The 23,563-nt window shown below is 38.9% G+C and overlaps 1 protein-coding gene across 2 annotated transcripts in view; it reads left to right on the top strand.

Moving 5' to 3' along the window:
* Window positions 1–5,164: 5,164 nt before the first annotated feature.
* LOC131697542 (folylpolyglutamate synthase, mitochondrial-like) overlaps window positions 5,165–23,563 on the top strand; it is a 30,757-nt gene continuing 12,358 nt past the window's right edge. For both annotated transcript variants that reach the window (XM_058987170.1, XM_058987171.1), the window contains exons 1-9: window positions 5,165–5,537; window positions 7,122–7,250; window positions 7,430–7,483; window positions 7,844–7,908; window positions 11,134–11,248; window positions 15,843–15,920; window positions 22,063–22,124; window positions 22,456–22,558; window positions 23,438–23,515. In XM_058987170.1, the coding sequence (XP_058843153.1) occupies window positions 5,343–5,537; window positions 7,122–7,250; window positions 7,430–7,483; window positions 7,844–7,908; window positions 11,134–11,248; window positions 15,843–15,920; window positions 22,063–22,124; window positions 22,456–22,558; window positions 23,438–23,515 (879 nt within the window). In that variant the 5' untranslated portion in view covers window positions 5,165–5,342. The remainder of the gene's footprint in view (window positions 5,538–7,121; window positions 7,251–7,429; window positions 7,484–7,843; window positions 7,909–11,133; window positions 11,249–15,842; window positions 15,921–22,062; window positions 22,125–22,455; window positions 22,559–23,437; window positions 23,516–23,563) is intronic.

Below are 23,563 nucleotides of genomic sequence, written 5' to 3' on the forward strand. Positions count from 1 at the left end.
AGGCACTTCGCACTTGTCATCCATTGCGCTGTTTTTCATGTCCAAATCACAAATTACGAGCATCGAATCAAAAATTGACAACAGTGGTAATATTGCTAGAGCAAATAAGTTATAAGAAAATATATTTTTCTATTCTTTTCGATTATGAGGTCATCTCCTGTGCAGAACTTCATTCAGCTCTGCATCCAATGAAATTACGAATCACTCAAACACTGTTATTTTTATTTGTCACCAGAGGTGAAAGTAACTTTAATTTCTTATCGGTACTGTATAATTGGTCAGCCCCCCACCCCCAAATGTTTTTGTAGCTACATGACAATTTTGTATCAATTAAGGTTATGTTTCATTTTTATTAATTTTGAACTTTAAATATACAGGTTATTACTAACAGTTACAGCAGCACTTAATAGGAAAAACAAAACAAACACAAAAAAACTATGATTTATATTCTACTCTTTTTGTGAGTTTTGTCCAGTTGTTCTGCTTGGATTTTGGTGTCTGACCAAATTTATATCAGAGCTTTAGTTTCTTGCACTGTTCATGTAATTAAGGTTACCAGATTTGCAAAGTGAAAAACTAGGACGTTCTTTTTTCTCTTCGTCACTGACGCCGTACCAACTCTGAAGCTGTATTTAACACAATAATAGTTAAACAATTAAACATCTCACGTGTATTTATTGCAGGGTCTGGGGAAAAGCTGGAACAGGCGGAACTCGGAACTCGGAACTGCGCCTTAAGACTCCAGGCTGCAAATGTCAAACTCCTGGTCGTCACACTTTAATAAAGACTATATATACCTGGTACAATGGGCTATGGAAGTATAAAATCCCTTTCTCACATATGTTATAGTTTTATATATATGAAGAACCCCTTGCCCCACGGTAATGCCATATTTTTTATATACTATGGGTACATACTTTATCTATTGGAAAAAATAGTCTAAGATTTGGGGCAATGCTATTTGCATACAGTACTTTAATTAACTATTGAAATAAGGTAACCCACAATTGTATATAGTGGTTCATGTAGGCTGTCATTTACATATGAAGAACACCTTGCCCCAAAATAATGAGAATTGTATAATATAGTGTGAACTAATATCTCTTAGAAAAAAGAGCAGGTGGGCCTGCAGAGTGAAAAGAAGCGGACGGCTGATGGCACACGTTTTGGAGGACGTGTGTGTCAGTCTTCGTTTCTTCTGAGTGCGAGGGTGGCAGCGGTGAGCCGGGTTGAAATAATAATAATAATAATAATAATAATAATAATAATAATAATAATAATAATAATAATAGGGCTTTCCAAATTGCAGAGAAAATTAGAAAAATAATTGCCGATTCCAAAAAAAAACTCAACTCCTTTCTCTGTGAGTCTGCCTAATGGTCGGGCTATTGCAGCACAATTGTAAACAAAGCTGCGATAAATTGATGCAGACCAACAAAAGCTCTCACTTTTGTGGAGATCTTTGGTACTGGCCAAGTCTTCACCATCTCAATTTTAGCTGAATCAGCAGCAATCCCATCCCTGGAGATGACATGTCCTAAATATCTGACTCTGTGTGTGAATAGCTGGCACTTACTGGGCTTCACTTTTAATCAGGCCTCTTTTAGCCTCTATAAAACCACCCCAGCCTTGAAAGATGTTCTCCAAAAGTCCGCCCAAACACACTGATGTCATCCAAGTAGACAAGACAACTTGTCCACTGCAGGTCTGCCAATACAAGCTCCATCAATCTTTGAAAGGTGCTTGGCGCATTAGACAAACCAAAAAGGTATTATATTAAACTCGTAGAGCCCTTGACGAGTGATAAAAGCAGTCTTTTAACGATGTTCAGCATCAACCTGCCAGTAACCGCTTGCTAGATCCAAGGTAGAAAACCATCACGCAGAATCCTGGGAGTCCAGAGTATCGTCAATCCTGGGGAGAGGATAAGCATCTTTAATGGTGACCTCATTTAGCTGTAGTCCACGCAAAATCCCAGCCCACCATCTTTCTTTTGAACCAATACAACTGGTGTGGCCCATGGACTGCTTGATGGCTGAACGACTCCATTCTCCATGGAGCATTATGTATTAAAATGCGAGAAGTTTGAAGAACATAGAAAGGACTTGAAGAGGAAGTTGGTGAACATGGGGATATATGACCTACGCAGTAGTAGCTTGTTGGGAAAAGGGAAAGAGGAAGAGAGGCGAGAAAGAGAAAAGAAAATAATTGAATCTATTAGGCAGACAGGAAAAGAAGGAATGTTATAGATGTAATTGTATGTAAAAATAATGTGATATCTTGTAACAATTGTAAGTCGCCCTGGATAAGGGCGTCTGCTAAGAAATAAATAATAATAATAATAATAATAACTAGAAGTTGCAGGCAACTTGAAGGCTTCCAGGCATTTACAGCAGAACAAGATACGGTTTGAGACTCGTGAAAATGGAAATCGTACGAACATGTTGTTAATTGGAAAGCATCATTTTATCGTGTGTGTTTTTTGCAGGATAACGGTTAGTATTTTATAAATGTTGATTTAGTATTCATTTTGAAACTACTTGTGATTCGTTGTGGGAGTGCAATTCACACTGTGGAACTTTCTGAAATACCCCGGCTGTCAATTTTCTGTAAACCGCGAGATTATAGTAATTTTATGAAAAAAAAAATTCAAATAATAATATAAAAAATGTCAATTTTACACTGTTAAAAAATAAACTGGGCACAGTATTTTTTTTTAACCATTATATAATTTACTGTTAGATGTGATAATAGTATTAAGCAGTATATGCTTTTCATGGTCATAAGCGGCCTCTTGTGGTGACATTTTCCAAATCTGTCTTTGTCTCCAGACTGTTGTAAAGTTCGCCACAAGAGGGCAACCTTGTACCACACCATAGTTAAAGGCCAAACTTTGTTTTTTTTCTGCTTGTTAATGTAAAACACAGTGATATTTCGTTTTTTATTCAAATAGTGGGATACTACAGGTAAGAAGATAAGGTTAAATAGGTATAAGATTATGGCTGAAGAAGTGAGCTGTGGATAAGGTGGTGAGTACTGCATAGAAGCTGGTCACCTACAATTATAAAATAACACGGTTATAAAGCAAGCGATTCTTAACCGTTCTGTATATACTTTTATTTAAATGAAATAACCAGTTAATTAAAGATACGCTTGCAAAGTGCCCCCCCCCCCCCGCCCCCCCAAAAAATATCAGATACAACTCAAAAGTTTTATTTATAAACATCATATCAAATATTTGCATAGCAGAAACATCGTATTTAAATGAAAAAATAAATATAAAAGGCTTTTATTTTCAAAATTAGCGCATATAGGGCCATATAGCAGTGTGGAGTAGTGGTTAGGGCTCTGGACTCTTGACCGGAGGGTCGTGGGTTCAATCCCAGGTGGGGGACACTGCTGTTGTACCCTTGAGCAAGGTACTTTACCTAGATTGCTCCAGTAAAAACCCAACTGTATAAATAGGTAATTGTATGTAAAAAAATAATGTGATATCTGTATAATGTGATATCTTGTAACAATTGTAAGTCGCCCTGGATAAGGGCGTCTGCTAAGAAATAAATAATAATAAATAATAATAGCGCATTGTAGGTTATATTAATAATAAAAGCATGTGTTGTAACAAGCCGTCAAAATGACTACTTTTGGTGGTTCTAGGTAGAAGTGCTCATAACTTTTTTTTTTATTTTTGCGATCCTGACTTTGAAACGTCGTCAGTATATTTAATACATGTATTTAGGAAAAGTCAAGAACAGACAACCATGGATCTTTAACACGCGCATAGTAATTTAAATTGTAAAAGTGAAAACCGTCAAAATGACTACCGTGGCGATTGTAGTGTTAAAAAGAATAGTGCAGGTGTGTTTTTTTTTTTGGCTTCTGCCTGCATGTCCACGAGGTTACTTTTAACATAGCAGAGTAGCTGGTCTGATGGTATTTATTTAACTGAAATAACCAGTTATTGAAAGATACACTTCAAAGTGCCCCCCCCCCCCCGATTTTTAAACAAACTGTATTCGTGTGACTTGTAAAGCTCATGTATTCAACATATTTGTATTATTATTGTGTTGTGGTTTAAAAATAAGTGCGTTTTTTTGTTCCTGCTATACAGTTACAACAGCGTTTAAAAAAAAAAAAAAAAAAAAAAAGATTACAAAACATTTGTATACAGGACGAGATCACGGCATTTTTTTCAAATAATTAGTGTGTTTCAGTATGTCTACAGTTCTGTATATCTCTGCATGTCCACAGGGTTATTTTAAATAAATAAACAACATTAGGGCAGAGATTACAGTCATTTTTCTCGTATTTAGTGAGCGCGTGTGTGTGCGCGTGCCTGCGCGCGCGTGGTGCATTTCTTTTCCCAGCGTTGAAGCAGCTGCGACAGTTCTTAAAAATAAGTTCTTAGTTACAGTATGTGGCATTGTACACTGTACAGTGTGTATGTGTAATATAATACTAGCCATTCCAGTGTAATTACTGTGTTTTAAGTTACACGAGATAGTAAAACAGATTTTGCCAGACACCAGCAAAAAAATGGCTGCCTTTTTTTCCCTAGACCTTGCTCACGTTTCCATGGCAACAGGTTCCTAGTGGTGGGAATGTATCATTTCAGGGTATTTTTTGGGCAAAAATGCCACATCACCCACATTGATTGGCTCATGGCAGCCATGTGTGTTCATGTAGGAACTTTTCCTTTTTTAGAGGACACTACAAAGATAACATATACCCAAGATTCACGTCAATCAGCCAAACGGTTCATGAGGAGATGTCGTTTAAGCGTTTTACGCAAAATGGCACATAGTTTCCACACCATGTGACCGATCAACTTTTTTCTTGCGTAAAATCAATCGTGGAGATGAGCGCACTACGTACAAAAATTGTCACAGCTGTACTATGTACCGTTCACGAGAAGAAGACATTTGAACATTTCCCAAAATTTTCATTAAATCCAAGATGGCTGCCACACCATGTGACCAAAAGCCGCTATATTACCCATGGCACAACATCCCATAGTCCTCTACATCCGCGCCAAATTTCGTGAGTTTTGGTGAAGCCGTTTAAGTTATAGGCTTTTGTAATTTGGGAGGAAGGAAAAAAAAAAAAAAAAATAATAATAATAATAATAATAATAATAATAATCTTTACAACAATAGGCTTCCCGGCCATTCTGGCCTGGAAGCCTAATAATAATAAATTAAGACGTTATAGAGAAAAATAAAAAAAGACTAATGAAAACAGACAGAGGGCGCTAATCGTCAAACTATAGACTATATAGCTCCAAAATAGAATATATATATACATAAAAAAAGAATCGAGAAGGGGGCGGAGAGCGCTGACGTATGTCTCTGCTTCTGACTTCTGCCTGTCAACCCAGCTGCCCCATGATGGCGCGCTCGTTTCGTGTTTGTGATTCTTCCCTGCTTACCTGCTTCCTCCTGCGGCAGATCTGGGCCAGAGCAGCCCGGAGAAGCGCCGAGTATGCAGGCAGGAGCTACAGCACAAAACCGGCGCGACTTCCCAGGATGGAGTACCAGGTAGGACAGGCGATGTGTGGAATTTACTGCGGCGGGTAGTGGTTGGGGACCTATTGACATGTAACGAAACTAAGAAAAATATTACATCAGCAAAGAGAGACAAGTTGCCGTGCATGGTATTGCTGCATGTGCTACGGTAGTAAGTTACCGATACACAAAGCAGCAAGTGCAGAGTCTATAGTCTACACTTTTCATATGACTGTATATAACGCCTTATCATTTTCTTTGGTACTCGATTTTTATTGTTTTGTTTACCAGTGTCGATATAGTTTTAAAATTGCATTTACACGTGTGGCGTTTATTTATTCTTACACGTTTTGTAATTCATGCAGATTACACGTGTTTACCATGTTTCCCCTTCATTCTAGTTCATTTTGTTAATTTGTTTATTTCGTTATTCACGATAGAATTACAACATACAGCGGTGCCCATTTTAAGTTTTGTGACATCATTTTTTAAAACAAAAATAAATATATAGTAAGCTTTTTATTACAAAAACATCACGTTGAGCTAGATACATAGTTTGTTATTAACCTGTGTGTGAGAAGTTAGTGTATATTGTATAACGCAAGTTTATATGGTCAAAGTATCACTAGCCCGCCAATGACCATGTCATTTAAAGTCACTTGTCAGCCAATCGTCGGCTTCGCAAGATATAGACCCCCTTATATCGATTTATGCTTGTGTAACAATTGTAAAAACATTTTTTTTTATCATGAACCATTAAGGAATTCAATATGTGGATCAAAATTATATATATATATAAGATAGATACACACACAGTATAGCCTCTCTTGATGTTTCAGAATTTCTTCTTTGTTTTTGGGCCACTGCAAATATTTGTGTGTTTTTTTTTTTTTTTTTAACTGGGACAATTACTACTATACATAACATACTGTACTGTAAACACGTGATTTTCATCATTATCTCGCGGCTTTCGCTAGTGCCAGTGACTGCTGTCGTCCTGTGACTGACATTACTGTCTTAATTAATCATGTGCATTCAATAACTAACAAACGTCAAACGAGGTATGGCCACGTTCATTCAAACAGGAAACCATACTCTAAGAAAGGGAATTTCTAACTTGAAATGGTGTCGGTTTTGTAACTTTTTGTGTTGTCTTTCATATTTTGTATAAGCAGCACATGTATGTTCACAGAAACGTGTAGGGTGTACACTGGCAATGAAGGAGGGAGCAATCTCATTGGCTAACCAGTGCTATACAAACGTGTTGCACAGCAGAGCTCTGAGCATTTGGAAGTGATTCACTTTGGTGTGGGTGCAGATAGTAGACCATATTTAAACACCCTGTTGTGTGTTTGGCTTTCTCTCTCTGCTTCAGGGTATTTTCATTTGGAAAATAGTGTTGGTATAATTCAGTGCATACTATATGATGCACATTGGATGTTTTCCACAAGTGAAATGTATTCCTGTAACTCCACATGTGTATGAGGTGTGTGTGCGTGTGTATATGTGCACGTACACTGGTATTCGCCACAGTTGTCTTTAGTAATAGTTAGAGCAGCTGCTTTACTAATGGCATATCAGACAGGTCTGAGCCCTCCCCCTGTGCTGTGCTTGCAGGACGCGGTGTGCACCCTCAACACTCTCCAGACCAATGCCAACTACCTGGAGCTGGTGAAGCGGGAGCGCGGACAGCCACAAATGCAGCTAGAGGCCATGAGACTGTTCCTGCAGCGCACTGGCCTGAGGGTGAGTCCCACAGCGCCCCCCTGGGGAGCGGGGGAGCAGGGTGCTTTGGGAAGGTACAGGTTGCTTAAACATTGCAGGTCTTCATGGCTGAAAATCATTTTCATTTAACTGTTCCTGCTGTCAGTGTAGTTCCATGCTATTTTAAAGGTCTTTAATCAGTTAGCCCATGTGTCTTGCAGGTAGAAGATTTGGATCAGCTCAATATTATCCATGTGACGGGAACGAAGGGGAAGGTAAAATGAATTTAATACTGGGTATGTAACAAGATAGGGGACTGCTTGCAATGGAGACTGAAGCAGGGAATGTTCTGGTGGGACAGTGGCAGTGCCCAGACTCGGAGGCTTACCATAATGACCTGTTTTATATTTCAAGAATGAGTAAAAGGACTCCTTGCAGCTCAATTATAACAAACCTGCTACTGCCACCAGACCAGCGACCCCTCAAATTCACTGCTAGATCTCTCACGTAGAGACGGACAGTTGTGAAGACCTGTGTGGTTGTTTTGTGATGTGAAAGACAAGAGAGGCTAGTGAATTAGCACGCTGCACCTCCTAGCCCTGTCTTTAATAGTCTTTTTTTTTTCCCCCAACAAGGGGTCGACTTGCGCATTCAGCGAACACATTCTCAGGAACTGCGGCCTTCGGACTGGCTTTTACAGGTGAGTGTTGCAGGTTTTATAAAGGGAGACCCGAATGTAAATCGTGTCGCGCTGTAAATAGGAACACGTGTTTTAATTTTTTTTTCTTTTTGCCATTCTTAGACAAGAAGACTGTATCCGTGTGGTTTGTGCTATCACGTGTTGGTCTAATCGTATTACTGTTTCTTTAAACTACTACTGTATGTCTAAATACTGCATCACTGGTCTGTGCTAGTGAATAAATATCTTAATAGCAGGAAGAAAGCTCTGAGACTTGGACTGTGCCCTGTAATCACTGGCCTTTTATTTCAAGGAAGAGCAAATGTCTAACCAGTTCTGTACTCAAGTGAGAGACAGAGAGAGAGAGAGAGCGAGAGAGCTCTCAAGACACCTTTACACTGAGATAAGAATCTGAAGAAGTCTCTCTCTGGCTTTGGTGGATATAAAGCTAATACTAACCTGTATTTTCATGAAAACTTAAGCTTGATCAAAGGCATGCTACAAAACAAATTTAATGTGCTGTGGCACAGTATAGAAATTTCAGTTCAAATCTAAACACAAGGGATCCATCGCAATATTTAATTTTTCACAAACAATCCTAACAAAATCTTGGGAAACTGAGACAACAGGTATACAACGTGCCTTTAAAGGGAGTTCATCTTTAAATGCATCACAGGCACATCATTCATTCAAATAAGATCAAGCAATTCAATAGAATAAGCATGCTTTCCTTTGAAAAGACAATGATTAGTTTTAATAGTCAGCATGCTTCCCTTTGAAAAGACAATGATGAGGCACACGTAGCTGTTTGATCTGTCAGTAGATTGGTATTCTCCTCTTCGGACACACACTTCACATTGTTTTGATCTGTTTTGTAATGCGTACTTATTGTGCACTCTACCGTCGCCTTGCTGGATTTCACAACAACACATAATATATATGTTATGGGCAAAGCCCGAAATAGAAATTAAAATAACTTATTCCCTCTGTTCTTTCATTGTTGTTCTGAGTGACAGGCAGACCTTCGGAACAAGGAATTAGCATGAGAAACCCCATTGACACTTGCGTATAAAAAGGACAGTATTATTAATAACATAATAACCAATAATAATAAGGAGTTGTATTTAACTGTCCAATCAGAGAGATGGATGCAGTTACTGGGTGGAACATGAATGATTAGCTGATTCACATTTGACAGTGTTTATGAAAAGCGATCTAAGAGTTGGAGAGCGTACTCAGCGGAGAGTGTAAGTTAAATGCGTAATACATATCTAGATTTTAATAATTTGTTTAAAATAAATTAGTCATTGTGGCGGGGTACCCAGCTCCTATGCATATTTTTGTGTGTTGTGTTGTGTGTATGTATTGGTGCACGGAGTGTGGGTTATGTAGCACAGGTGATTTAAAATACATATTTGTATTTAGGCACAGGGATTGCACAATCCCTTCACGTGCAGATTGAAGTGGGTATTTGTATGGGGCACGGGGAGTGCACAATTAGTTCACGTGCAGACTGTGCCGAGATTCAAGTGAATGGTTGATTAGCAATCGAGTCTCGGCACAGCTGTATAAAAGAGTGAGTGCTTCATGCACAGAGGGTTGGGTGTACAGTGAGGAGGTATGGGAGAGAGAACTATAATAAAACAATTGCTACTTGTGCTGGAACTACCAGCACGTTACTTGTTTGTTGTTAGTGTTTTGTTTGTCTGTTTATTTTGGCCATCGTGCCTTTTGTTTTGTGAAGTGCTTTGTTTCTGTTTAAACCTTTTATTTAATAAACCGCTGCAAGCAGTGCATTCACTGTACAGCTGTGTGTCATTCAGTTCCTGGTGTGAAGTCACCACACGAGCAATCCGTGACAGTTGTATAGCTCATTCGCTTTTTATATAGTCATGTCGTCAATAAAAATACATTTTATAATAGTCAAGCCTGCTCATGCGACCATCTGGTCTAAGTGACCACTTTAAATTCCTCCCAATAATATTTGTGTTTTTATTTAGCTGTATTAAGCGACCACCTGTCTAACGTTACCAGCAACCACATTCTTCTTATCTAGCAATGGACTCAAACCTGTATTAAGCACCCTTACACAGGGCTGTTCTTATAAGAAAAATATGGTTTTAAATGGTACGTCCTAAATTCAAAGGAATACGGTAACCATTTTAGCTGTCTTTGATCCGTAATCAATAAAACAACAGCGCTCTCTTGTAAAGGAAGAGAGAAAACGTGGAGAAACAGAAGGTACTCCCAAGATGACAGCATTAAAGTTATTAAACTTGTAACGACAGTAAGTGCCAGAAAAACTGCTGAGAAATTTGGCGCTAGAAAGACGCAGATACAGCATTTTGAAACTTAAAGAACTAAGGCTTGAAGTTTTAGATTTTTATTTTTGTTCACGTGACCGTGTTTTGAGCCGATTCAATATCTTAAATAAACTGTTAATTACTAAACAAAGTCGCTTCTTTTTACCTTGGTGTCCTGATTGGCTTGCTGATTCACTTTCTTCATAATTCGATCACCAGAGCAAGCAGTGACATTAATCACTTCCCCCAGATGCTACTTTTAACTTGCATTTTGTTCTCGCACTTGCCTGGGAACTAGGTAGCTTCCAATATGTCCATTTCATGTTGTGTTTTTCTTTCCTGCTAATTTAAAAGAATGTTCTCATAATTAGGATGTAGCGGCTTAAGACTTAAAGGCAAACCGTTAAAAAATAAACACAGAAAAATTTAAGTCATACTTATGAGTATGAAAACAATGTGCGCGGTAATCGAAGAAGATCTTATGTTTATGCTGGTGTTGGTTTCAGGATGCAATGAATCAAAGCATACCTGAAAGGCAGACACAAGCATTGACATTTGCAATGGATTTAAAACATTTTGTGTGACCTGAGACAGTCAAGCATTCATTACTTTCATAAAATAATTTGTTTTGAAAATGCATTATCTAATGCTTTGATGCTTTGAAGAACCTATACCAGTCTGGATAACAGATGGATTGTATTAGAGCATTTTGCAGCACTGGGGATTGCATCAGCCCCATATCTGTGGTATTGTGGGATTAGCCCCAAGAACAGATGGCTGATGCAATCCCGGGCGGTTCCTCGGTGCTCTAAACTGCTCTAATGAAGTCCAGGGCTGGCTCCACCACCAAGTCCACTTCTGTAACACAGTTGCCTATAGAAAACATTTTGCTTCCGAGTTGCTCTAAGTTATTGTGCTTTTTTTATTTGTTTTTTTCATAAAGTTCACCACATTTGGTACAAGTCCGGGAGAGAATCCGAATCAATGGACAGCCAATCAGCAAAGAGCTCTTCACCAAGTACTTCTGGCAGGTCTACAACCGATTGGATGAAACCAAGGTAGGTGTGTATGGAAGGATTAGGTCTGAGCCAATGATTTCTCAATTTACAGCACGTGGTATTGATTCATCTGCAGGGCAGACCAGTCTACATCCTGAAACCTTGTTTGGCCTGTGGAAGACTCAATTCAAATAATCTGTTTAGAAAATGATTTCACATGCATTATGTTATAATGCATAGAACGACCCATAACTTGGGTGTAATACAGTATTTCCTTTAAGTAAAACGTTTTAGATTGTGTGTTTTTTTTGTTTTTGTTTTACAGATTTAGTCATTTTAAATTAGCTGTGTTATAATTCACAGACTCAGCAACCCAGATAATTATCTAGAAGTAATCTAGAAGTATTATTAATCCAGCAACTAACTCTTGTGTCTTTCATTCCACTGTATTAGATCAATGAGACCCTTCTTGAGTCATGCCTTTTAAAGTTTGTGAAGTGTGTGTGGTGTAAATATAGGGTTCTATTTCGGGGGTGGGTGTTTTTTTTTTAATTTATTTTTTATGATGGTTAATAACACTGGTGTAGCAAGGATTTCGTCCCGGGGGTGTGGGGTCATGGATCTTTTGCACATGGCTGATCTGTTTTATCGTCCCCCTAGCTACGCCACTTGTTGGCAGGGAGGGAGTTAAAATCCTCCCTGCCATAATATGTGTGAGAATGTGGCTGGAGACTTGATTGAATGGTTAATGGTTAATTAGGCTCCATCCACACGCTATAAGAATATAAGAAGAACATAAGAAAGTTTACAAACGAGAGGAGCCCATCTTGCTCGTTTTGGTTGTTAGTAGCTTGTTGATCCCAGAATCTCACCAAGCAGCTTCTTGAAGGATTCCAGGGTGTCAGCTTTAACAACATTACTGGGGAGTTGGTTCCAGACCCTCACAATTCTCTGTGTAAAAAAGTGCCTCCTATTTTCTGTTCTGAATGCCCCTTTATCTAATCTCCATTTGTGACCCCTGGTCCTTGTTTCTTTTTTCAGGTCGAAAAAGTCCCCTGGGTCGACATTGTCTATACCTTTTAGGATTTTGAATGTTTGAATCAGATCGCCGTGTAGTCTTCTTTGTTCAAGACTGAATAGATTCAATTCTTTTAGCCTGTCTGCATACGACATGCCTTTTAAACCTGGGATAATTCTGGTCGCTCTTCTTTGCACTCTTTCTAGAGCAGCAATATCCTTTTTGTAACGAGGTGACCAGAACTGAACACAATATTCTAGGTGGGGTCTTACTAATGCATTGTAAAGTTTTAACATTACTTCCCTTGATTTAAATTCAACACTTCTCACAATATATCCGAGCATCTTGTTGGCCTTTTTTATAGCTTCCCCACGTTGTCTAGATGAGTCAACATAAATTCCTAGGTCTTTTTCATAGTTCCCTTCTTCAATTTCAGTATCTCCCATATGATATTTATAATGCACATTTGTATTGCCTGCATGCAGTACTTTACACTTTTCTCTATTAAATGTCATTTGCCATGTGTCTGCCCAGTTCTGAATGCTGTCTAGATCATTTTGAATGACCTTTGCTGCTGCAACAATGTTTGCCACTCCTCCTATTTTTGTGTCATCTGCAAATTTAACAAGTTTGCTTACCATACCAGAATCTAAATCATTAATATAGATTAGGAATAGCAGAGGACCTAATACTGATTCCCGTGGTACACCACTGGTTACCTCGCTCCATTTTGAGGTTTCTCCTCTAATCAGTACTTTCTGTTTTCTACATGTTAACCACTCCCTAATCCATGTGCTTGCATTTCCTTGAATCCCTACTGCGTTCAGTTTGAGAATTCATCTTTTATGCCGGACTTTGTCAAAAGCTTTCTGGAAATCTAAATGTATGTTGTATGCTTTGCAATTATCCATTGTCAATGTTGCATCCTCAAAAAAGTCAAGCAGGTTAGTTAGACACGATCTCCCTTTCCTAAAACCATGCTGACTTTCTCCCAGGATATTGTTACCATATAGGTAATTTTTTCATTTTAGATCTTATTATAGTTTCCATAAGTTTACATATAATAGAAGTCAGGCTTATTGGTCTGTAGTTACCTGGTTCGGGTTTGTCTCCCTTTTTGTGGATCGGTATTACGTTTGATATTTTCCAGTCTGTCGGTGCAACCCCTGTGTCAAGAGACTGTTGCATGATCTTGGTTAGCGGTTTGTAAATAACTTCTTTCATTTCTTTGAGAACTATTGGGAGGATCTCATCCGGCCCAGGGGATTTGTTTATTTTAAGAGCTCCTAGTCCCTTTGTTATGCTAAAGTTATTTAAAATTGGATAGGAACAGGTCGGAACAGGAGATCCTTTGTGTGGGGGTTGGTGTTGAGCAGAGTCTGTGCTGTGTTTCATTTTAAACAAATTATTAAAATCTAGATATGTATTACGCATTTAACTTATACTCTCCGCTGAGTACGCTCTCCAACTCTTAGATCGCCTGTCATAAACACTGTCAGACGTGAATGAGCTAATCATTCATGTTCCACCCAGTAACTGCATCCACCTCTCTGATTGGACAGTTCCATATAACTCCTTATTGTTCAGCCTGAAACAACAACCTAATTTCTTATTCGATTATCGTATAGGCATTTATCAACGATAATCGATTCATTGATGATTTATTTTTCAAAATAAAGAATAAACATTTGTGTTTTTTTAACCAGAAGATCCAATAACTAAAAACACTAACCTTTTATTCTGGCCTCTGTTTGTTTGTTCCTGGGTTTTGTTTGTGTCTATTAAACATGTACAGACGCGCTTTAACTGCAGTTTCTAGCCTCCGAGTCACATTCTTGGCGATGTCCTCCTACAATGGTATTCTGGAAGCCTCGGTGTGGGATTGTATATTCTTTGTATCAATCAGTGTAGCTTTAGTAATGTGCCACCTCTGTTTAATGTGCCACCCTTCAGTTCAAGCACAACAAAAAGAAAAATCGTGAACATTTACAAACTTCATGGTATTTTCTTTTTAAAATTTTGTAAGAGGGAAATTTTTTATTAATATGTACATATTTCTTCCCCCATCAATAAACCCCACTGTGTTGGGCACAAAGGTGTCATGTGCACTTCCCATGGCTCTTGCTAGATGGCTCCCTCAGCACAGGGTATGTTTCTGGCCTTCATTACCTGTCCAAGAAGCTTGAAGAATCAGAGACAGTATTGAAGCAAGTTACATATTCATCAATGTGTGCTTCTTCCTTGACCAAGAATGTCAGCTGCTCATAGCGAGTACAAGTGTGAGGATTTGAAGAGTCTGGAACAAAGTGCTGGCTTTGGGCTTTGATTTGAAGAGTCTGGAACAAAGTGCTGGCTTTGGGGATTTGAGATATTTCAAATTGAAGAGGGGAGGAGATATTGGGGAGTGTAACTGAGTGGAAACCCTCCCTTACTAAGTACAGCAAAGGACTGTGAACATCTCTGATGTACCGAACAAAGTGAATGCAAGCGGCAATGTAAACATATAATATACTTAAAAAATGTAATATCAAATACTTGCCAGTGTTGTTGTGTGGGGTCCGGGGGTCTGTGTGTTGGGAGTCGGGTTCCTGAAAAACAGAGGAGATAACAAAGAAATGATTTGGCATGTATTATATCCTGCTAATGCGGAGAGGGACGCCTTTGTTGAGTGAGTGCACACACTCCGTGAATGCGTTGCGTCTCTGTATTACAAGAAAGGAAGGACATTTCAGTTTAAACTGTTACCAAAAAATGTAATTGCTTTTCTTTAGTTTAAAAGTACTGGTTTTCGAAGATCCCGAAGACCTCAGTATATTAAAGTTTAGTATGCTTCCCGGGAGTTGGTAGGTCAGACTCCATAGCTGGTGCGGGTGCGGGGATCATTAGAGAAAGCGCGCACGCCTCATGCGCGTCTTTTAAAGGAAGTGGGGACGCGCATGATGTTGTTCTATGTACAGGGGAATTAGAGGTGGTAAAAATGTGAATTTTAATACCACAATAGTACCTGAATATAACTGTCTTAATGTAAATGTGTATTATTATTGTATATAGTACAGATACTGACAATAAGGATTTTATAATATTTTTGTAAGCATTTTTAGTCTTTGCTGCATAATGGTATAATCTGGGAGGGGCTTGTTCAGAATGTCTATACATAGCAGGCTCTCGGCGCCATTTGGGGGGGAGAAAGCAAGGTGTAAGCTTGACTTCAGCTTGTTGGCCTTATAGCTGTATGGTACTGGGTAATTATTTTACTTTAGCTGTTGCCAGCTAGTGAATTTATATTTATTCCTTTCTACCTTGCACAGTATATGCAAGGGAGTGGTGTGTTTTTTTTTTTTGTTATTTCGGGTGTCAAGGTCATTTGTTTATAGTCGGTTCAGGTCTTACCTATTCTAAAGTTCCTGTGTGAAATAAAAGCTATTGCCAAACCGGCAGCAAATAACCTCCTGTCTCTGCACTTCCTCATTACACCTCTACATTGTGCACCAGTCGCTCACAGAGAGTTTGAGACTGTAACAGACATTAGATTGTGCTTAATATGGATACTGGGCATTCTCAAGTGGGTTAACATTGTGGTCGTCGCTTTTGATGTAGATGAGTGTTCTAAATGACATGACTTGCTTCCTTTCCCAGGATGCTCACTACGGCTCCATGCCGGCCTACTTCCGCTTCCTCACCATCCTGGCCTTCCATGTCTTCCTGCAGGAGAAGGTAAGGGCTTTGAGGGGTGCTTTAATAGGGGGGCTCCAGGGTGTAGCAGGCTGCATTAAGTAAATGACACTGTTCCACCCTCACTCCCAGACTGCGCCAACACGGGCTGTCTTTTATAATATGATCATTTTGTACATGGCTGTATTCTGTGATTCTCATGCTTTTTCACATATCCATTGTTCTTGATGGTTACAAGCCATTCTATCACAGGTGCCCCCGGGTATGCTTTGTTTTTGTTCACCCCCTATGCATTTCATTCAGTGCATGAAAGAACTGTTACCAGAAGTATACATTCATTCTTGAAATGAACCATTCCGTTCCAGTCATATCCTGTGTACAGATGCCGTTCCATGCATGAAACACTGCAGCACATTTAAAAGGAAAAACGAAACAACTCATCAGCTGAACTGCAAAAGATTCAGTAAGACACCCTGCACACGATACATCCATTTATTATAATAATCCTTCAAATGGCTCCACTAGTTTCTGTCCCGTACACATAGCGTGCTCGTGTATACTACCATGGACCACGTCCAGGTCATTCTTACATGCACAGATACCCCACACATTATGATCTCCTTGCACTTTAGTTTTTGACTGTTTCAGAATAATTGTTACCAGTTGCTGATTTTATTCTTTATTTTTGTTGTGTGTAGATTTAAAATAAAGAAAAATGAGGGTGGTAGTTGATCAAGCATGTCCATAGAATCCCTAAACTAACCAGCTCTGCTCTACACACCATGCCACTGTGAAGGTTTGTGTGCTAACCAGCTCTCTCCACACACCATGCCACGGTGAGGGTTTGTGTGCTAACCAGCTCTCTCCACACACCATGCCACGGTGAGGGTTTGTGTGCTAACCAGCTCTCTCCACACACCATGCCACGGTGAGGGTTTGCGTGCGAAGAGCAACCAGTTCATGCCAGTTTCTTTGGTAAAGGGGCCTTTGGGATTAGTAACTTGTGAGAAAATATTTCAAGTTACAGGCTAGTTATGTAATCTTGAGCTGAAATATGAAGCAGTTTTTTTGCCAACTCTGTATAAAGGTGGTTCTGTAGGCAAGACACCAGGAATTTGAAAACTGCTAAAGCTGTTTCTTGTTTTTGTTTAGTTCATTTAAGCAACAGTAGTAGAAGAAGATATAGGCCGTTGTTTCAAGGAAACTTGATCACCCAATATAAATATATCGAACACACACCGCTTACATTTAGCAAGTTTATTTATTAGTTATGGATACATGTATTTAAAATATGTTGAAGCCCTACACACACTAGTCTGATCAAAGTCATGGACAGACTTCTTTCAGTTATGAAGACCTTGATAAGGACTTGTTTGTCAAAGAATTTACATTTGTTTTAAAAACAATTTTGTGGGATTTCTACACAATTAAAGTATGGATCTCAAGGATACATTTCAAATGCATTCCTTTTGTTGTGACCACAAGTTATATCAAGATAACAAACTTGCCATGCTACACATGAGCTGCATCTGGGGGAAAAGCCAGAGGAGGCGATGTATTTATTGTGTGGTTTGCAAAATTCAACTATTTTTCCTAAGAGACATAAGCCCATGCAATGTGGTACACTTGGCATTATCCTGGGGCAAGGCGTTTTTATATAGAAAAGCCAGCCTTAATGGAGTACTGCTATAGGACTGTGGCTGGCTTGTTTTATTATTGGATGCTGGATAATGGATACCTTGGAGCAGTACGTTCTTCATATAGGAATTACACCTTTGGTGACGGCATTATAATACTTATTGTAATCCAGGTCTGGTAATGGAACGTGAAATGTGCATTGTGATTGGTCGAGCAAGGTTCTAGCTGTCCGTATATTGGATGGATACTGACAGTTGGAGCCTTGTCACTATAGTAAAACACAAAAAGTCGCTTCTGCACATCACAGACCTTGAAAAAGTAAAGCAGTCCGAGACAACATTGAATAGATTTTTTTTTACTCCCATCCCTCTGTTCTGCTGCATCTTGCACTGAGAGAAAAAATGATTTCAATGCCTTCTCAATACCGCCTCCTGGTGGATCTTTTCAAAAATAAGCATTTACTTTCTTTTGCATGTTTCAATTAAATACATTTACTCTGATTTACCTAGTGCAGTGGTGCACAACTTCTTTGCTGGCCGGGCCAGATTGAAAACTTAACTCGCTTCAGAGGACCACTAATGCAGTAATATGTTTTAATCTATATGTTGGGGTGTGTTTTTTTTTTTTTTTTTTTTTTTTTTTTAAGAACGACTGTATTCAGAATCAGTCAAAGATCATTTGATAATAAATGTTTGTTAATGGGTTAGTTTATTTTAAGCTTTCTACAAAAACAAAATGCAATTGTTCCTGGTCTTTTTATGTAACACAACATTGTGGAATGCTTGTTAGTTTTAGAGAGCCTGTGGGTGTTTGACAGCATGTAGAAATAGCTTGTCTAAACAAACTAGAGGTGTGCTGAGTGAATATTTAAATAATTGAACATGAATCCGATTATTAATTTTGATTAATCAAGTAATCTGTTAATTGCATTTACTGTAAAAACCTTTGTATAAGTATTTTCTAGGTATTTTTACGGTGTCCTAAAAAGGGGGGAGCGACTTATACACCGGTGTGACCTATAGGCTTTTCCCCTGAAATTGTCTCAAAAAAAGGGGGGGGGGGGGGGCACACTTATACACTGGTGTGACTTATACACCGGTTTTAACAGTATTTATTTTTTGCTTAATGCAGGAAGAAAACATAAATAAAACACAAGGCACCCCCACTATATACTAGATTATATCCTTTAGTCTTACCTCTCCAGTACTGGTTTGGTTGTCTTACTCTGTTGATGATCTCTAGCTAAATAGCAAGTGGCAACTCACTCAGTCAACACCACATGACCACAATTAACATTCTGAGTTTTATTAATCAGAAAATGCTTTCTCGCATAACTCTGAGATGGTTAGCTTGTAATATGCACAACTACAGTAAAATACTATTCACTTCAAATGAACATAAAAGTCTCTACTGTAGGTCTGTTTTGAGCAGTACAAAAATACTTGACCTTTTCACAAATCATTAACTTGCAATATGCAAAAATAACTCAAACAAATACTGTTCACTTCAAATGAACACAAGTCTGTACTTTTGGTCTATTTTAGCATTACAAAAATACTCAACCATTTCTGTGCGAGACAAACAAAGTCATAAGTTTTCTGACAACACTTGTTTCTTGACAGAACTGCTCACTATTCACTGAGGCAGTTTAATTGTGATATGGGCACCACTGTTGTCACATGAACACATTTCAACATAAGCAAACATAAGTTGTAACACAAATTAGTTAACAAACAAAACAAACACACATTATGCCAGCACTGCAATAGAAGCTAAGAATTTCCCCAGCCCGATCATGTCTGCTAACTGTTTTTATTTTTTTAAACTACAACGATACTTATGTCAAAAAGTATAGTACTACTGCTATTTATGGAATCTTTTTTAAGCTAAAAAATTACATAATAAAACCTTAATCAGGACATGAATAAAACCAAAAACGATATACTTGACAAATACAACTGGATTTCATTTTCATAAGGGACTGCAGAGTGGCACTGATAATCAAGTACTAGTTGTTATTCTCAGACTAATTAAAATGTTAAATGTAATTCTTCTGATTTATTATAATTTATTTTTAATTGGTGTAAATGGCTTCAAATGACATTTTAACATCGAATATTTTGCTGCAGTCATTTAGTTCTGAGCTTTGTTGTCCATAACTGAGTTTTAGAAAAAAAAAATTTAGCTGAATTTACCAATATGTGAGCGGAATGTCACTCTGATCAGCAAAGGACACGTGATGCTTTCTTTGTCTCTGAACTCTCCAGCGGCCAAACCTCATGACATCGCGTTTTTTTTGTTTTTTTTTCTCCTTGCATCTGGAGAAACAAGGAGGGGATTTACAAACCCCAATAATAAACAAACAAACAAACAAATTGGTAAATAGCATTTAGTAATCCATAAACTAAAAATAGTGCTGTAGTACAGGATTACAAATTCAACAATGCTATGGCTGATGCAGCGTTTTATAAAAAACAAACAAAAGAATACGCTGTTCTGTGCACTCCTTACAATGAAAACAAGCTTGATAACACACGCTACTAAAAGTTTAGCTTAATACTTGGTGTTAACGCTTACAGGAGAACGTAGCGTCTAATGTTCTTTTTTTTCTATTCAGGAGTTTAAAATGACTGGAGTGTAGCCTACTGTGCTTTATTCAAGAACATTGTAAGAGAGAAATGTATAGTTTATTTTCAGCTTTCTAAAGTCTATATTCCCCGCTATGTGCTAAAATAAACATGTAATTCCTGTTGCCATCAAAATGAAAAATGATAATATATGTGCCAAAACAGCATTTGTATTATATTATATCGACTTCTCTTATAAATATTACTTCCCAAAACTCTTCCTGACTTGACTCTTCTCGTCTTCTGTTCAAAAACACGGTCGGTGCTTTTTTCTTTAGGTGTTGAAATAAAGCAGTGGTGCTGTGATGGTATTTAATTTTGCCTTTACAGACGCTGCACTGAACATGTGAATCTTCTCCAAGCGCTGCAGATACATTGCCACATGCAGCGCCATATTGGAATGCATGTGTTAATGTGTAGAGTACTCGAGTACCAAAAAGATTATCGATATATTAAAATAATCGCGAGTACTCAAGTAGCTCGATTCAGTATCCCAGCACGAAAACAAACCAAGGCATTGCTTACCAGGTGGATGCTCTGTTAATGGGACATGTTGCACGGCTTCTGGGGTACCAATTTAGGTATGTCAGGCTTTATTTTTGATGTTGCCAGCCGCATAACAGCTTGAAGATTATTGTCAGAAATCTGATTGCGGTGTTTTGATGTATTGAAACAAAGCACAGATTTTGCTGGTGAATAATACAGTGATACTGGAGGATCAGTTCCTCCTGATCAGCCACATACTGCTTGAGATGTGTGATCATTCCATTTCTCTCGCCACTCATCGAAGGTGCACCATCTGCTGCAATGCCTGCCACTTTTGCCCGTTCGAAATCCAAACTCTCAACCTTATCTCGGAGACTGTGTTAAACAGATCGCCCACGAAGTGATGCCAATCCTGAAAACACATTTTTCAATTGACACAAAACATTTTCGCTGCTGCACAGTCATACGATTCAAAGCAGGACAGCCTTTCACAAAATCCCCATCAGTAAATGGTTGAGATGTCTTCGCAATTAATGAAGCTATGTCATGCAAACAATATTTGTGGTGGTGTTGTTTTTAACTGAGAGTTACCTTGTTAAGTACAGCTTTAAACCCCCCTTTTTGAGATGTATGAGTAACTGGTATTGAAATGCAGAGTCTACTGCCGCTCTTTCAACTCATAAAGTAAAACATATTTTGATCTGTCAATATACATTTGCACACATAGTGTAGTACCTTTGCAAAACATCAACTCTACAATAACTAATTGAATAAAAAATATATTCTGGTGCTCCCGCATGATCTGTTTGCGGTTTCCTCATGCTTTCCCCATGGTTACACTGCATTTACCATCATGGATTGCAATGATTTTTGTATTGCTTTGCCATACCTCTCTGTGCTTTACGATGCTTACCTATGTTTTACTATGCGTTCACTGTGCTTTTATTCCACTATGATACACTTTTATAAGGGTTACTCAAGCCTGGGACCAGTTAAGGTGTCTGCTTGAAAGAGTTAATTAAGCAATATAGCATGACCGGGTGTGTGGCGTGGGGTTACACGAGGTGAAGCCAAGTTCCTTCGACCTCTTGAGAAGTGTTGATATCCCACAAAGACACAATGCCTGGAGTGCCAGTGGCTACGAGGTAAATGCAAAAGAAAAACAGATTGCTATGGTCTATGTGAGGGCACGTAGCACATTGAAATGAATAGGGGGACGGTCCTTGCCATTGTATCATATCATTGTATAATACTACAATTAACAGTAACAGAACTGTTCCTACCTGCAAGTTGTTTTTTTCATTAACTTTGTCCTCACCTTTGCACTTTCTTCAGTTGAGGTTCCCAGACGTATTAGCAATGTACAGACTATGAGGCGGGGAGCTGGCCAGTGTGCATAGATGCACTGACTGTGTTTGCTCTTTCCTGGGCAGGTGGATTTAGCCCTGATAGAAGTCGGTATTGGAGGAGCTTATGACTGCACCAACATCATCAAGTAAGTACAGGGAAAGAAAAACCCAAATGCTATCGTATGTGGAGGAATTGAAAACATGCAAGCTGATGGGGCCCACATTGAGAACACTGTAACCATGAGACAGCATCAGTGTTAGCAATGCAAACAAATTAGTATTGAGGTAAAACTATGAAAGGCAAGCAGACAAACTTCATGCCATTGAGTTTTGGTTCAGAGTTTTAGCTTCATCCAAACTTAGTTATTTTAAATAAAAGAAAATGCATTATTCTTGGCCCATCTGTTTTAAAGCATAACTGTATGCAGGTGCACTGCGCTGCCCCCTGGTGGTGATTACTCTCTTTTCTCTTGTTAGGAAGCCATGGGTGTGCGGAGTGAGCTCCCTGGGAGTCGACCACACCAGCATCCTCGGGGACACCATCGAGAAGATCGCCTGGCAGAAGGGGGGCATCTTCAAGGTGAGGGGGAAGCACCTTCCAAGTGAGCACCTGCTGTCAGAAGTCACTTGACTGAATGTTATTTGCAACAGGGAGATGCAGCTTTTGTATATTACAGAATATATGTCAGGGATTATATTTTCGTAACATATTATTATTGTGCAGACAGAAGCCAAGGACAAGCCTATAGTAAATATTGCAGACTTTCCAGTGCCTGTCTGGTAAAATGAGTTGTAACTCCTCTAGCGTCCAGCATGTCGCCATGGCCTGCATGCCTGCGATCCACTTTCCTCCGAGTGGATATGGGGTGTGTGCTTCTTGAGCGCATCTCAGAGGGGGGCTGGGGGCGGCAAGACCAGACCTGCCAACAGGGGATACTCTGTAAAGCACTGACTTTAAGAAAAAAGAAGAAACACATCCTTTTGTTGTATGTCTGCTACACAGTCTTTGTATATGATTAGAGGTGTAAAGTTAATTATGAGTGATAAAAAGGATATAAACATGTGTTTGTAAACTCAAATTAAGAATTATATTGGAAAGATTGTGGTTGCAAAAAAGTGCATCGCAGCTGACTGTGCAGGGCGGGCAGTTGAAACAGCATCCGTAATTTAAAAACGAAAAGTCAGTTGTCTTTGACACTTTGTCTTTTTCAATGCTTGGTGTCAAAAAACCTTGAAGACTGCAGATTGGGAACAGGATCGCTATTGCTTATGTAAAACACTTCAAACAATTACACTCCGAGGGATGCTGTGTCCTAGAATATTACCCATGATAGGGGCTCCACCTTCTGTTTAATTGTGCTGTGCTGAATGGGTTTTCCATGTTCAGCTGTGTCAGTTCCATTTCTCTACCATGTGACTGATGCTGGTCCTCTGTGCCTCCCTCCCTCCCTCTCTCCAGCCTGGAGTGCCAGCCTTCACAGTGAAGCAGCCGGAGAACCCCATGAAGGTGCTGGCAGAGCGAGCGCAAGAGATCGGGGTGAGATTCGGAATATATAACAATACAGTAATCTGTCGCGTATCCCTA

This window comes from Acipenser ruthenus, chromosome 15, assembly GCF_902713425.1.
Source record: "Acipenser ruthenus chromosome 15, fAciRut3.2 maternal haplotype, whole genome shotgun sequence".
NCBI classification, from domain to species: Eukaryota; Metazoa; Chordata; class Actinopteri; order Acipenseriformes; family Acipenseridae; genus Acipenser; species Acipenser ruthenus.